Source organism: Myotis lucifugus, unplaced genomic scaffold (assembly GCF_000147115.1).
Source record: "Myotis lucifugus unplaced genomic scaffold, Myoluc2.0 scaffold_63, whole genome shotgun sequence".
In the NCBI taxonomy this organism is placed as follows: domain Eukaryota; kingdom Metazoa; phylum Chordata; class Mammalia; order Chiroptera; family Vespertilionidae; genus Myotis; species Myotis lucifugus.
The window spans coordinates 1,115,468-1,129,610 of record NW_005871111.1 but is presented as its reverse complement, the minus strand read 5'-3'; the positions used below and the strand labels follow the sequence as shown (position 1 = coordinate 1,129,610).

General features: G+C 35.9%; 1 protein-coding gene across 1 annotated transcript in view; it reads right to left on the bottom strand.

Annotated features, from left to right (window-relative positions):
* PATJ (PATJ, crumbs cell polarity complex component) overlaps positions 1 to 14,143 on the bottom strand; it is a 292,560-nt gene that overhangs the window by 255,078 nt on the left and 23,339 nt on the right. The window contains 3 exon segments of the mRNA XM_023754657.1: positions 518 to 736; positions 8,675 to 8,803; positions 10,785 to 10,974. Coding sequence (XP_023610425.1) covers positions 518 to 736; positions 8,675 to 8,803; positions 10,785 to 10,974 — 538 coding nt within the window.

The following is a 14,143-nucleotide window of genomic DNA, read 5'->3' as shown; positions in this document are numbered from 1 at the left end:
TGGACTTCTGTTTCCTCATCTTTTAGAATCCTTGGGAGGAATTCAGATGACCTGAACAATTCCAGGTACTTGACAACAATTAATAATAATGATTGTTACTATATAACTATAATGATTATTATTAATCATAATAAATATTATTATTGTTTACTCCCTTTGGCCAATTTGTTTCTATCAGTGACAACTGTCAAACAATTGATCAGTTTTTAGTTTCCACTCCACCATCTGGATGTCTCCTCACCAATCTAATGAAATAGAAATGGCAAGAATTATTTCTCTCCAATTTATAGATGAGTAGCTGAGGCTCAGCGAGGTGGAATGACTTAACCCTGAGAAACAGCAAAAATGAAAATCAAACTTGTCAATGTCTCCAAATTAGGCTCTTCTGCTGCTTCACTGGTGGGCATTGTGGCACTCCTCACACCAGCGTGGCATTTCAAGTAGAAGGTGTTTCTACTCTTACAACGTATCACACCCAGTACTTGATTTCTGATGAAAGAATAATTTATGTACTCACAGAACTAGGGCTCCTGTTAGGCACAGCAGGCAGGGCAACAGGTAAGGCTGTAGGGGTCGGAGGCGTTACAGAAATTTCACCAATTGGGTCTCTTGCAACTAGCATCCTGACTGAATTCCCACAGTTCCTCAGCACTTGTGCAACTTGCTCACTGGTCATTCCCTGCACATTTGTGCCACCAATCTTCAAGATGTGGTCTCCTGTCTGGAGTCTTCCATCCTTTAATCCAAGAAAGAAACAAAATTATTCTGAGAAATCAATGATCTAACTTCACTAGTTAATAGCAATTCATCAGACTTTGCGTTGTGGCAAAATGGCTGGCAAAGAAGACATCTAAAAATGTTGAATAAAATATAATATTTTAAGTGAATGGTTGAATTGGCAACAGAGAAAAAGAAATCCTCGCAAAAGAGAAAAAAAAGGGGGGGGGGGGTTGGGGGTGGGGGCAGGGGAGAGTTCAAAAGGAGGAGTAACCAGAATTCTAAAACAGATATTTGCTTGAGGGTGTCATTTCATGCCCAGTGGCCTAGAGCCAGGGTATTAATGGCCACATATGCAAGGAAGAGGTCTGAAAGCCCTGGGCATCAAGAAAGGAAGGAGGTCAGATCAGAAGCATAAAGGTAGAAACTCTGAAGGCCAACAAGGTCAGTGGCATGTCTGAGGGACAGCAGGTGTCAGTGTGGCTGGAACAGAATGAGCAAAGAGCACGGGAGTCAAAGAAGAGATGAGAGCATGATCAGGGTCAGTCAGCAGTATAGGGCATCTGCTCCAATTGAGTAGGAAGGGAACTCATTTGAGTGCTTTGAGCAGAGCAGTGATATTACCTGACTTAGTTTTAACAAGACCACTCAAGTCTATGTGCTGAAAATAAAACTATACGAGAGGAAACAATAGAAACAGAGATACCAGTTAATAAAGCTATAATCTAGAAAGAGATAACCATAGCTTGGACTAGGCTAGCAGTTGGGGTGTTGAGAAGTGAGGTTCTAGATGTATTTTTAATGAATTGTCCACAGGCTCTCCTAAGCACGTTGTGGGGTGTGAAGGAAAAAAAATTGTCAGCCTAAGAACTGAAAAGACTCAGAGAAAAGAAATAGATGCAAGGAGGAAATAAGTATGGGAAAAGGGATAAAGAATTGATGGATTTCTACTTTAAGCACTGGTAAGTTGATATTCTGTTATTATCAATGCAACAAACTTGAAATAAAACAACTACTTAAGAAAAAGTCAGTGGTCATGATGAAAAATAAGGGTAAAACAGCTTCTGTGAATCGAACCATCCTTGAACAGAATCATGGCCTGACCAAAGAATAAAGAATATGTCAAATAAGTGTTTTCATACTTGGCTTGGCCAAAGAAGGGCACTTCACCACAAGTCATATTTAGTCACTTCCTCGGCACTATTACTTTTCCTATTTTACCTCAACTCAACTTAAAATGATGGAGATAATTTGCATCTGTCACTGAAAGTCAAACATTTTCTTCTTCCAGAAAAACAGGTGTTCTAGGGAATTCATAAGTGTAAAAATAGTATTAGATTGATAGGAAAGATAACAAAATGACAGCTACCTTGTTTATGTCCAGCATCCCCAAATACTGCATTTTATTAGTATTTTCTGATCAGCATTCTCCCTCCATAACCTGTCTATGTGTAAGGAAACTAAAAGGCATTAGAACCCTTTCTATTATTTTAACAGAAGTCCTAAATCAATGATAACTAATAAATTGCTATGCCAAGATTCAAAGTGTACGCTAATCAAACAACAAAAATATTTATTAACCCATAGATTTTTTTCAAAAGAGAAAAAACATGATGCATATAGGCAAAGATAGTATGGGAGGCAGAAAAATTAAAAGAGCTGACATAACTGGGTACCACATTATTATAGTGAAAGCACTAACATATCACTTATAGTTTTTAAAATATACTTTAATCCAATTTAGCAGTTATTGGCGTGTGTGTGTGTGTGTGTGTGTGTGTGTGTGTATAACTTTGCATTTTAAGTTCGGCTATTGTTAATAATAACTTCAATTCAAAAAATATTTGAAAACCTATGCCCTGGCTGGGTGGCTCAGTTAGTTGGAGCATCATCCCATTCACCAACAGGTTGCAGGTTCCATTCCTGGACAGGGCACATATCTAGGTTGGGGGTTCAATCCCTGGTTGGGAAATGTAAGGGAGGTAACCAATCAATGTTTCTCTCTCACAATGATGTTTCTGTCTCTCTCCCCCACTTCCTCTCTAAAATAAAAAATAAACAAAAATATTTGAAAACTAAAGGAATTCAGGCCTGCTCTATAAAAGAAATAAAGAAATCAAATCCGTTTCTTCAAAAACTAAAAAATAGCACCAAATAATTCCACAACTCAAAAAATAAAATCATTACTGCTTTTGATTCAAGGCTGCTTTTATCACTGGTCTTTAATCAAAAGGCAACGTGTCATTGACAGAAAGTAGTGACCTTATAAAATAAAATACTCTTTCCCCTAAGGAATTAAAGAAAGGTACTAAATTTAAGTATATCTTTCCTACCCTAGTCAAATTCCCAGAGCCCTCATCCACTGATTTTTTAAGGATAAAGAAATATCTGTTTATAGACTCACTCAAACAAAATGGCTTGAGAATAATAATCAGCTGTTTAGTGGCCTCAAGCTGGCCTTTGCCCTTTCTAGACTGAAAATTCCGCATGGGCCACACCCACCCTCCAATGCTTGGTAATATTATTTTCCTAGTATTAAAGTTTACTAGATAGTTATTATGACTCATACTATAATTGCCTCATACCAAAGAGTCAATAATTCATGACAACTTTTAAAGGGGCTGAGTTGTAAGAGTCCTCTTGTGGAGATAAGGGGGTAACTCAGTGTCCCTGATTTGCCTAGAATTACTGCAGACCACATGAAAGAGATTTCTGCAAAACAAAGTTGTTTTACACTGCCCATTAGAAACTTTTTTTAAGAAAAACTTCCAGCTGCTGAAAAATTTTTAAATTTTTGCCATGACTAAAGAGAATTCTCGCAAGATCTGTGCTTCAGGTACCGTGGATTTTTTAGAGTGTCTGAAAAATCACAGGAAGTTGTTACTTCTTTCAGCTCCTCTTACATGATACTATACATATACTTTCCTTATCTATAGAATCGGCCCTGATTACATTGATAGGTTATTGTAGATAGATTCCAATAAATGCTTCTAAACTCTTATGAATCAATATTTTTCCATTTCATTTACTTTATGATATTCAAGGCAGTAGACAGAAGGTCAAGTAAGGGCACTGGAGTCAGACACACCCAAGTTCAATCCTGGCTCTACTTTGATCAAGCTGTGTGGCCAGGGGTCAATTCTAAATCTCAGCTCCCTCTTAAACAAAATGGGAATAAATTCCTTTCCCATTGAGTTGTGAGCATTACACTCAATACTATATATAAAATATTTAGGCTAGTACCTTGATTACAGCAAAGCAAGTCCTCAAATGCATCCAATTCTGATGCCTCTTCAGGCCACGGTAACCTCAGTTCAGTGTTCTTTGCTGCATTCCCTCAACTCTATATCCTTTTTTAACTACACATAGTGACTTATATGTACACAAAATGAAACATAAGAAATAAAAAACTTATGAAACCCTTTGAAATAAAAAATACTGACTTCTTTTTCTAACTTTCTGTCATACAATTTTATATTCTTTGAAGAAAGTGGTAGTTATTAATCCCTTCAGCAGAATGTAGGTATATCTTTAAGGTCAATCTTGATCACATCTGAACTAATGACCTAAGACATCCATATCCCCTTACCATGAAGGTTGCATATTCAGTACGTTTTAATTAAAAGCAATATTCCATTTAATTTTTTTAAAGCTGTGATCAGGCTACATGAGCAACAACTTGTAAAGACTTAGCAACAATGCAGAGTCGGCTGAAGAGATTCTACCTGCCATTAGCTGAGGTGAATGTAAGAGAGAAGTGAATACTGCTGTTTGGGTCTCACCATAGTCCCTACAGGAAAGAGTCAAGAGTCTGTTGTGCCTACAGCTGGCTATATTCCCTGATGATAGGTAGGTATGACCATGCCCGGACAGGGGCACATCAGGAAAAACAACAATATTAAGGCCAACTTTGAATAAATAGATTTAAGAAGTAAAGCACAGGCTTCAGAGTTAAACAGTTGTGGGCTCAATCTTGACCTTGTCATTTACAGTTAGGTAGCCTTGGGCAATTTCTCAAGTTCCCATATCTATAATTTGGGAATAAGATTTATGACTGTGTTAAGAATTATATGAGAATAATTCTTAAAAACAATGTCTGGCATAAACACTTGCTTCTCCATTAGGACTCTGAGAGGCACACCCCTACCCCCTCCTTGATGACCTAAAACAGTGACAATCCCTTCCAGTAAGGGTGAAAAATCAGACCTGGGCTTTTCCCAACAGTGTCTCAAAGGGATTAATTTGGGAAACTCTGCACATTATATTCTCCTTGTGAAAATTCATAACACACATTAGGATATTAAAAGCTCAGAAAACTCTTACAGTAAGGAACCTATTTGATTTTACTTAGCTTGGTGTTTTCTAAATTTAATTGACCCTTTGTTTTCCACAATAACCATTCCACTTTGCATCTTGAAAAATGTTACTCCAGCAACCAAGCCTATTAAAATGGCAAAGAGGAAGGGAAGGATATGAGAAAAGATTTCAAAATACTCCACAATTTCTCATTCCTTTCCAGGTTACAAAAAATCCTCAAAGATGACTGTTTTGTGCCCCGGCTGAGTTTTAAGAACCCACAAAAGGACCATTCTCAACCTTTTTGGTCTTAGAACCCCTTTGTACTCTTAAAAACTATTAAGGACGCCCTGGCCAGATTGCTAAGTGGTTAGAGTGTCAGCTCATGGACCGAAGGATCTCGGGTTCCATTCCTGGTCAGGGCACATGCCTAGGTTGCAGGCTCGATCCTTAGTGTGGGGCGTGCAGGAGGCAGACTATCAATGATTCTCTCTCATCACTGATGTTTCTATCACTCTCTCCCTCTCTCTTCCTCTCTGAGATCAATACAAACACACAAACAAAAGCAACTGAGGTTTCCTGGAGAAGAAATTCTGCTGAAAGACTGTAACAAAAAACCTGCTAACCTCCCTACAAATTTCAAAGTTCAGACTGAACATCAAATCTTGCCTGAGTTTCCAGCTTACTAGCCTGACTTACAGATTTTAGACTTGCCAGTATACATATGTCAAAATTTAATAAAATGTAGACTTTATGTATGTGCAATTTATTATGTATCAATTATACCACAAATATTACTCAGAAACTCGAAGAGCTTTTTTATATCTCTCCCTCGATATCTGTTAATATCTACTGAATTAGAAAATAGTGCTCTGATTTTATACATTCAACACATTAATATATATGATATTGGTGTATTTATTTTTTATTCTTTAAAAAGCTATATAGAACTAGTGAGAAGAGTGGTGTTTTAAATTATTTTTGCAAATCTCTTCAATGTCTGGCTTAAAAGAAGACAGCTGAATTTTCATATCTGCTTCAGCTTTCAATATGTTGCAATATGTTGTTTTGGTTGAGGTATATAAAAAATATGGCTTTAATCAAATACATAGTTAGAAAATGGAGAAGTGTTTTAACAGCCTTTTCAACCCATTCTTCTTTGATAATACAGCAGAACTCCACAAGTGGTGGTTTCTTAAAGAACAGTTGCCATGTAGAATCAGAAAATACATCCAAAAAATCTTCAAACAGTTTCACTCATATCTACTGATCTATCTTGAATGGATCTTTTACCTATATATTATTTAATCATATCACACATTGGTCTTCAGAAAATACTGATTCACAGAGCTATGAAGACCTTCCAAATAGTGACATATTTAATTAAAAAATATTAATATCACAACAATCTAATCAGAACTCTTTAAATATTGAAAACATTCAAGCTCATAGTAAAGCACAAATTTTCCAAAATTCTAACTCTTGTTTGAAAGTTCAAATTTCATCATCATTAACAAATGCTCTCAGTTGTTTTCCTTGAAATAACAGGCTCACTTCATTCATTTTCAAGAAAATATCTGTCAAATACCCAAGTCTGAATGATCATAATTTTTCTGTCAGATATTCCTTCAAAAATAAAAATCTGAATGGTCATAACTTTTCTGTCAGACATTCTTTCAAAAAATGCGGACTGAAAGGTCCCAGGTTCGATTCCGGTCAAGGGCATGTACCTGGGTTGCGGGCACATCCCCAGTGGGAGATGTGCAGGAGGCAGCTGGTCGATGTTTCTCTCTCATCGATGTTTCTAACTCTCTATCTCTCTCCCTTCCTCTCTGTAAAAAATCAATAAAATATATTAAAAAAAAAAAATGAAAATACTGTTCCAGGGTGGTTCCCAGAGGCAGACGGGGTGGGGAGAGAGACAAAATGGGTGAAGGAGATCAAAAGGTACAAATTTCCAGCTACAAAATATAATATATGGCATAGTGATTATAATTAATAATATTGTACTATATATTTCAAAGCTGCTAAGAGAATAGATTTTATTTTTTTATATTTTTTATTTTTAAAAAATTCTTTATTGTTGAAAATATTACATATGTCTCCTTTTCCCCCCATTGACTTCTCTTCGCCCACTCCCGCCTCCCAGCACATGCCCTCACCCCCCGCCCCTAGTGTCTGTGTCCATTGGTTATGCTTATATGCATGCATACAAGTCCTTTGGTTGATCTCTTAAAAGTTCTCATCATAAGGAAAAAAACTATATATGGTAATGGATAAGTTACTGTGGTGATCATTTCACAACATACATAAATATTAAATTATTACATTGTACACATGAAACTATACAATGTTGAATGTTAATTACATCTCAAATTTTTTAATAAGGGCCAAAATTTTAAAATAAAACAAAATTTAAAGATTAAAAGGCTGTTTAATATTTAAAAAGTGGATACTATGTCTTACAAGTGTTTTTAAGGCAAAGCAACCATCATACTTCAGTATATGGCAGAAGTGCTGTATGGTACATACCATTTTGTCACACAGTATTAAAAACATGTGCACTTAAAGGTCAAAATGTAAAAAATTAATAATTGCTATTGCACTTCCTTAAGTGAAACTGGCCATTTTTTTTTCTTTTTTGCTGCAAGCTCATGGTGGAGAAGAACACGACAACTGCTAGTACAGTTTGATGCCACTGCCTGTTTCACACTAAGGAACCAGCAGTTTCAGTCTGCCACTGCTTTTGTATCATCAGTGCAAATTTCAACATAGTGAAAGAGCTAATAGCATCTTAGTATTAATAGCTGGTGTTGCTCAGTGATTAAGAGCATTGGCCTGCACACCAAAGGGTTGTGAGTTCGATTCCCAGCAGGGCACGTGTGGAGGCAACTAATCGATGTGTCTGTCACATCGATGTTTCTCTCTCTCTCCCTTTTACTCCCTCCCCTATTACACTCTCCCTAAAAATCAATGGAAAAAAATATCCTCTGGTGAGGATTAACAGAAAAAAAAAATTGCTTTGATCTTGTTGATCCTCTGCAAGACACTCAGTGACCCTGACAGGTCTCTGCTCTAAATAAATGCAGGTAGATTCTAAAAGCATAATAGAAATATTAGTAGCTCCACAATTAGTACAACATGGGGAGCAAGCTGGCTTAGAAATGGGGAACGGTTGAATTTGCCTCAAAATTGCATATGCATAGCAAGTTTATTTTTATATATGTTTATTAGAAGGGATAAATGTGTATATAACTGCAATTTAATCAGTGAAATTTACATATTATTGTGATGATGAACATTCTATATAATATAGGCTCATTATTAAGTGGCGTCATAACCAAATTTCTAAGTTCATTTCCAAAAACTAAAGGTTTTTTAAAATATATTTAATATTTTCTTCAATGTAAAACTAAGCAGAAACAGTTGGTAAGTTTTTAAAAGGCCCACTTTCAGTTCAAACAGGGCTAAATAATAAAGTATAGTCATTTGCTTGACAATGCCAAAGTTTTTTAATTCAAGTAAAATTTACCGCATAAATTAAGACAACTATTTACAATCACTGTACCTTCTGATTGTAAACCAAATTATAAAGTTATATTTCAAGCCATACAATTTAAATTATATAAAACCAAAATAAAAACAAAAAAGATCAACTTACTCGGTCTGCTAATCCTCCGGGAACTATAGTCCTCACAACCACACCACTTGATTTCCCTCCAACTATTCCAAAACCTAATCCAGAGCCATCATTAATGAGCTCAACATCTTCGATATGGCCCCAACGAACCTACAAATTAATGGCAAGAGCCAAAGTGTTAGTAAAACACACAGATTCTTAGCTTCCCAGATATACAACAAACTAAACATTCATACAATTAATCAAGACAATTTTCTAGAGGCTAAGAGGTATGTAAAGATCATCATATGATCCCTGCCCTTAAGGATTTTATAATCCAATAGAGAGACAAACTAAAATATAAATAATTAAAATACAAGGCAGAATATCGGGTCACAGACACTTTAGCTCTAGAACCGAAACATCCAGTTCCTCAGTCTATGCCCAGGATCTAGCAGTGTCCAGCACCTAGAAGGAACATATATATGTTCATCTGAATTGAAAAAGAATCACAAAGTATTATAAGGACTGGGGGGAAGTGGTGTAGATAAGTCAAATCTAATCAAGAATTATGGAAAACTTCAAGGAAAAGGTGGCATTTTAATTGCACTAATGAGAAAAAAAGACATTCAAGCAAAAAAAAAATGTAAGGGCAAAGCTGGGCTTGAATAAGCGAGTGGGAATAATTGAAGTTTTTAGAAGAGGGAATGACAAGAACAAAGCAGTGGTTTAGGAAGATTAATCTGGCAGCAATGTGAAGTAGGAAATGATGAGAAGGACACAAGACAATAAGACTAATTTAATAAACTCCTATGAGGAAGAGGAAAGGTAGGCCCAACTGAAGATATTAGCATTAGGATTATACAAATCAGTCTAAGAGACATGACATTTCCCCTCTAATTAGCAGGCTTTCATCAGAAATATACATCAAGTTCCCATAAATCAACTGCAGAAGAAAATTCTCCCTCTCAAGATCCATAGGGCATGCTTATCACTTAGTTTTTCTATTATAGGTAAAGTGGAAAGTTACTATGCAATGTGAAAATAACAAGGAATATTGGGAATATTTAATAATTTCATGCCTGAAACAATATCTAGTACCTGGGATGCAACAAAATTTGCTAAAATATGCATAAAAATATGCTTGAATTAATAGCAGCTGGTATTCATAAAGTATATACTAGGTACTGTGCTTAGCTCTTCACTTGCAATCTCATTTACTCTTCCCAATACCACTATGAAGCAGATGCTGTTATTAGTTCCAAGTAACAAATGAAGAAACTGAGGTGTGGAGAGGTCAAGAAATGTGCCCAGTATGACACAGCCAGGAAGTGAAGAACTGGACTTGAACTCACTTTAACCTGACCCAGAGCCCCTATTCTTAACCACCATGCTAAGCAATTTCCCATTTGGTTCATTCTGCTATTATGTAAATTGTGCTATATAAAATTAACTGATTACAACAGGGAAAATGTCTATACATTAATATGTGTTGTGACCTTGTACTGTACCCAGTCTATTTTTTCTTTTGTACCAATGAATGAAAATTAAATAAATCAGCTAGCACTTAGTGTTATAAGAAAATAAGATTTATTAGCTTGCATTCTGAAGATGCAGGCCAAAATCTGTAAAATACTATTAAGCAAGTTTAAAGATTCCCAAAAGAGACATATAATTTTATTCTTTTGAACTGTTTTCATCCTTACATGAAAAAAAGAAAAAACTTCTACCATTGTGCAGTATCAATAATCTAGTTATAAACACCCAATATAATTTACAGAAATGTTTGTGAAATAAATAACCAAATCTTAAGATACTCAATAATAAATCTCTAATAAAAACTCTCAGCTTAATTAATTAACTGGCTATAACACCAAGGAACACAAGACTCCATTACCAAATAAATTATACCTACTATTAAATGTGCCCTCTATAGCTAAAAAAATAATCTTATATAAGGAGAATCACAGGACATTTAAAAAATAAAACAAAATAAAAACCCTCCATAAAATCTCTTATTTACTATGCTAATGCTGCATTTGGAAGTATGATCACCTTTCTTAAACTATGACAAGTCAAATGACACCTTCCACGGGTGTGAAAAGCAATGGCATAACTCAAAAGTAAGTATTTTTCCAAATTTGCAACTCACTGTTTCTGGCAGAATTGTATCAGTTAGGCTGGTCCTGCTTTTTGTGTGGACTGGTTGCCTGGCCACAACCAGACTCAAACATCCAGTGGTTTGTTGTAACAATGCAATTGCTTGCTGATGGGAAATGTTCTGATCCAGTGGAGTATGATTAATAGCCAGTATTTGATCATTTTCCTTTAGCCTTTGATCCCTTGGTGAAATAAAAGAAAATTTTGTTTTAAGTGATATAAGATCCTGACTTTTAAAAGTCTATTATTCAAGATAAACAGTTTCTTTTAATGGTACTACTTCACTTAGTACATATATTCAAATTATTTAATTATATAACGGAGCTTCTTAGAGTGCTTTTCTTTAAAGCATTTATTAGCTCATTAACCAACTTAGTAATACATCTCAACACACATACATTTTAAAAGCTATCTGGCTAGAAAAATAAGCAAAAACAATACATAAGGCTTCACTGCCAAGGTTTTGCAAGTATAGACCCTTAACTGCATGAACCCTGTACTCCTGAACCCTGTCCAATCTGCCTTCAACATCTACCACACTGGGGAAACTACATTCTCAAATTCATCAATAACCTCTTCTCTAGCAGTATAATGAGGTACAGTGGGGCCTTGACTTACGAGTGTCCCGACTAACGAGTTTTTCGAGATACGAGCCGTCTCTCGGCCGATTTTTTGCTTTGAGTTGCGAGCTAAAATTCGGGTTACGAGCCAGCTTTAGATACCCCACCACTAGTTGGCGCAGCGAACGTCACAGTGAACGCCACATCAGCCCAGCATCATGTGTCTCATTCATTCACTTTTTGATTTGACATACGAGTAATTTGAGTTATGAGCTCCGTCACGGGACGAATTAAACTCGTAAGTGAAGGCCCCACTGTACTTCATTGTGCTTTACCGCACCAGCATGTCAATAGAGGCCAAACCCTCCTTGAGAATCCTCAGACATTACTTCCAAGTCTGTTTCTGAGCTCTTCTCTCCCCCTAAGCACCAGTCTCCCAACTGCTAACCAAGGTAAAAAGGACAATTTTAATAAGAAAAGAGCAAAATCTCTTTTGAAAAAAAAGGCATTACTAGTCAATATTTACTGAGCACTATTATGATCCAGAAATGATGTATAGGCCAGAAATTGAAGCCTAGAACAAGCTTAGCGTCTTATTTAAGTAGCCTGGTTGAAGCACATTCTTTGATTTCTGAAATGCAATGCATCCTTAGACTACTTCAGATTTACTCTGTCCTGGTTTACTGTATTTGACCTGATTATCTCCCAACTACCACTCTTCCTCTTCTTGCTTCCCCATTATCACTGCAATGCTTCCTTGTCCTTGTGTATCTCTCTTGCATCTACCCATCTCCTCCTTTCATTCCCAATGCCAACCCTCCAGTTGAGATCCTTATGTAATACCTGAAACCTAACTTGCAAAATTCCTCAAGGTTTATTCTTATAGGCTCTCCTGCACTGGTATATGCCAACTCAAAAATACTTGCTAATTATCTATGTTTATTGGCCAATAAAAAGAGAGCCAAAGGAAAAAACAAAAACAAAAAAACTCTTGTTCATGATTATTTCATTTAAAAAATACATTTTTAACCTTCAAAATATAAAAATCTCCCAGAAAAAGAATTTACCTCAAAACAGAGAATTCTAATTCATAAATTTGAATTCTGAAAATCCAGTACATTGCCCTTATTTTTCTCAGGTCACACCAGATTCAGCAAAATTTTGTTAAGGAGCAATGTCACTTGTGAATTTTTCCCTAGTCCTAAAGAAACACTTCTTTTTAAATGTGATCATTTCCATTTCCCCAACTCCAATGGAGAAATTTCTTAATTAATCCCAAGTGAATGAGTTGCTCTTGAATTTTTTCAACCCGGATGTAACTAATTTGGCATAAATTGGTCCTTAATTTACTCACATTCAGATTTTCTAGTTTCTGGAAAACATGATTCTGATGCATTCAAAAGTTGAATTAATTAGTTTTCCAGCTACTTTTTATTTCTTTCAAAGTTTTTTTTAAATTTTTCAATTACAGTTGACACTCAATATTATATTAGGTTCAGGTGTACAGCATAATGGTTAGACATATATTTACATAACTTATAAAGAACTCCCCCTGATAAGTCTAGTACCCACCTGGCACCATACATAGTTATAACAATATTATTGACAATATTCCCCCTGCTGTACTTTACATCCCCAGCTACTATTATTTATAATTTAACTCCCCATACTACATATATTTACACTTTCCATTCAAGGGGAGCCTAATTCTTGCCTATCCCTCACAACATTCAGAAATCTGCAAATCAATAAACATGATACATCACATAAACAAATTGAAAGACAAAAATCACATGTTCATATCAATAGACACAAAAAAACAAAAAACAAAGCCCTAAACAAGAAATAATAGATTTCCATGACCTTAAGAGTCATAACACAGTTCTGTGTGGAGTGTCCTGAGAACAAAGGAAAAACTGATCACCCAGACCATTTAATATGATGTGGAAGGGCCTGCATGGCAGGCCTGTTTTCCTGTCCCTTCACTCACCGTCTTGCACTGAGCTCCCACACTAGTTCAGCCACATTCTAAAGACAGGGATATGTTTCATGATCCAATTATATGGTCCAAACAAAATGGTAACATTTATGTTATGATATGTTTCATCACTCGATAGGGCTACTTGTCAAGAGAGTCTCTTCATTCCTCTTCTGCTCTCTGAAGACCTGTTTCCCTTCAAATGTCCCTTTAAGGACCAATGCCTCTGGGAAGCCACCTGACTCCTTGGTCAGGGTTCTTTACACGCTCAAGTATCAAACTCCTCTTTTTGGACGTGCTCACCTCATTTGTAATTACAGATCTAATTAGTACAGAGTAACTGAGACATAAGGATTAACTACAAAAAGGATTGACTATTAAAAACACACTAAAAACTACTAAACTGTACACTTTAAAATGGCAACATTTGCCCTGGCTGGTGAAGCTCAATTGATTGGAGCATTGTCCTGTATACTGAAAGGTTGTGGGTTCATCCTCAGTCAGGGCATGTGCAGAAGGCAACCATTGATGTTCTCTCTCACACAATGTTTCTCTCTCTCTCTCTCTCTCTCTCTCTCTCTCTCTCTCTCTCTCTCTCAAGCATATCCTCAGATGAAGACTAAAAAAAATTAAAATAAAATAAAACGAAATGGTAACATTTATGTTATGTGAATTATATCCCAATAGTATTTTTAAATTTAAATTATTTTTCAATTATAGCTGATATTCAATATTATATTACTTTCAGGTGTGCAGCATAGTGGTCAGACATTTTATGTAATTTATGAAGTAATCCCCCTGATAAGTCTAGTG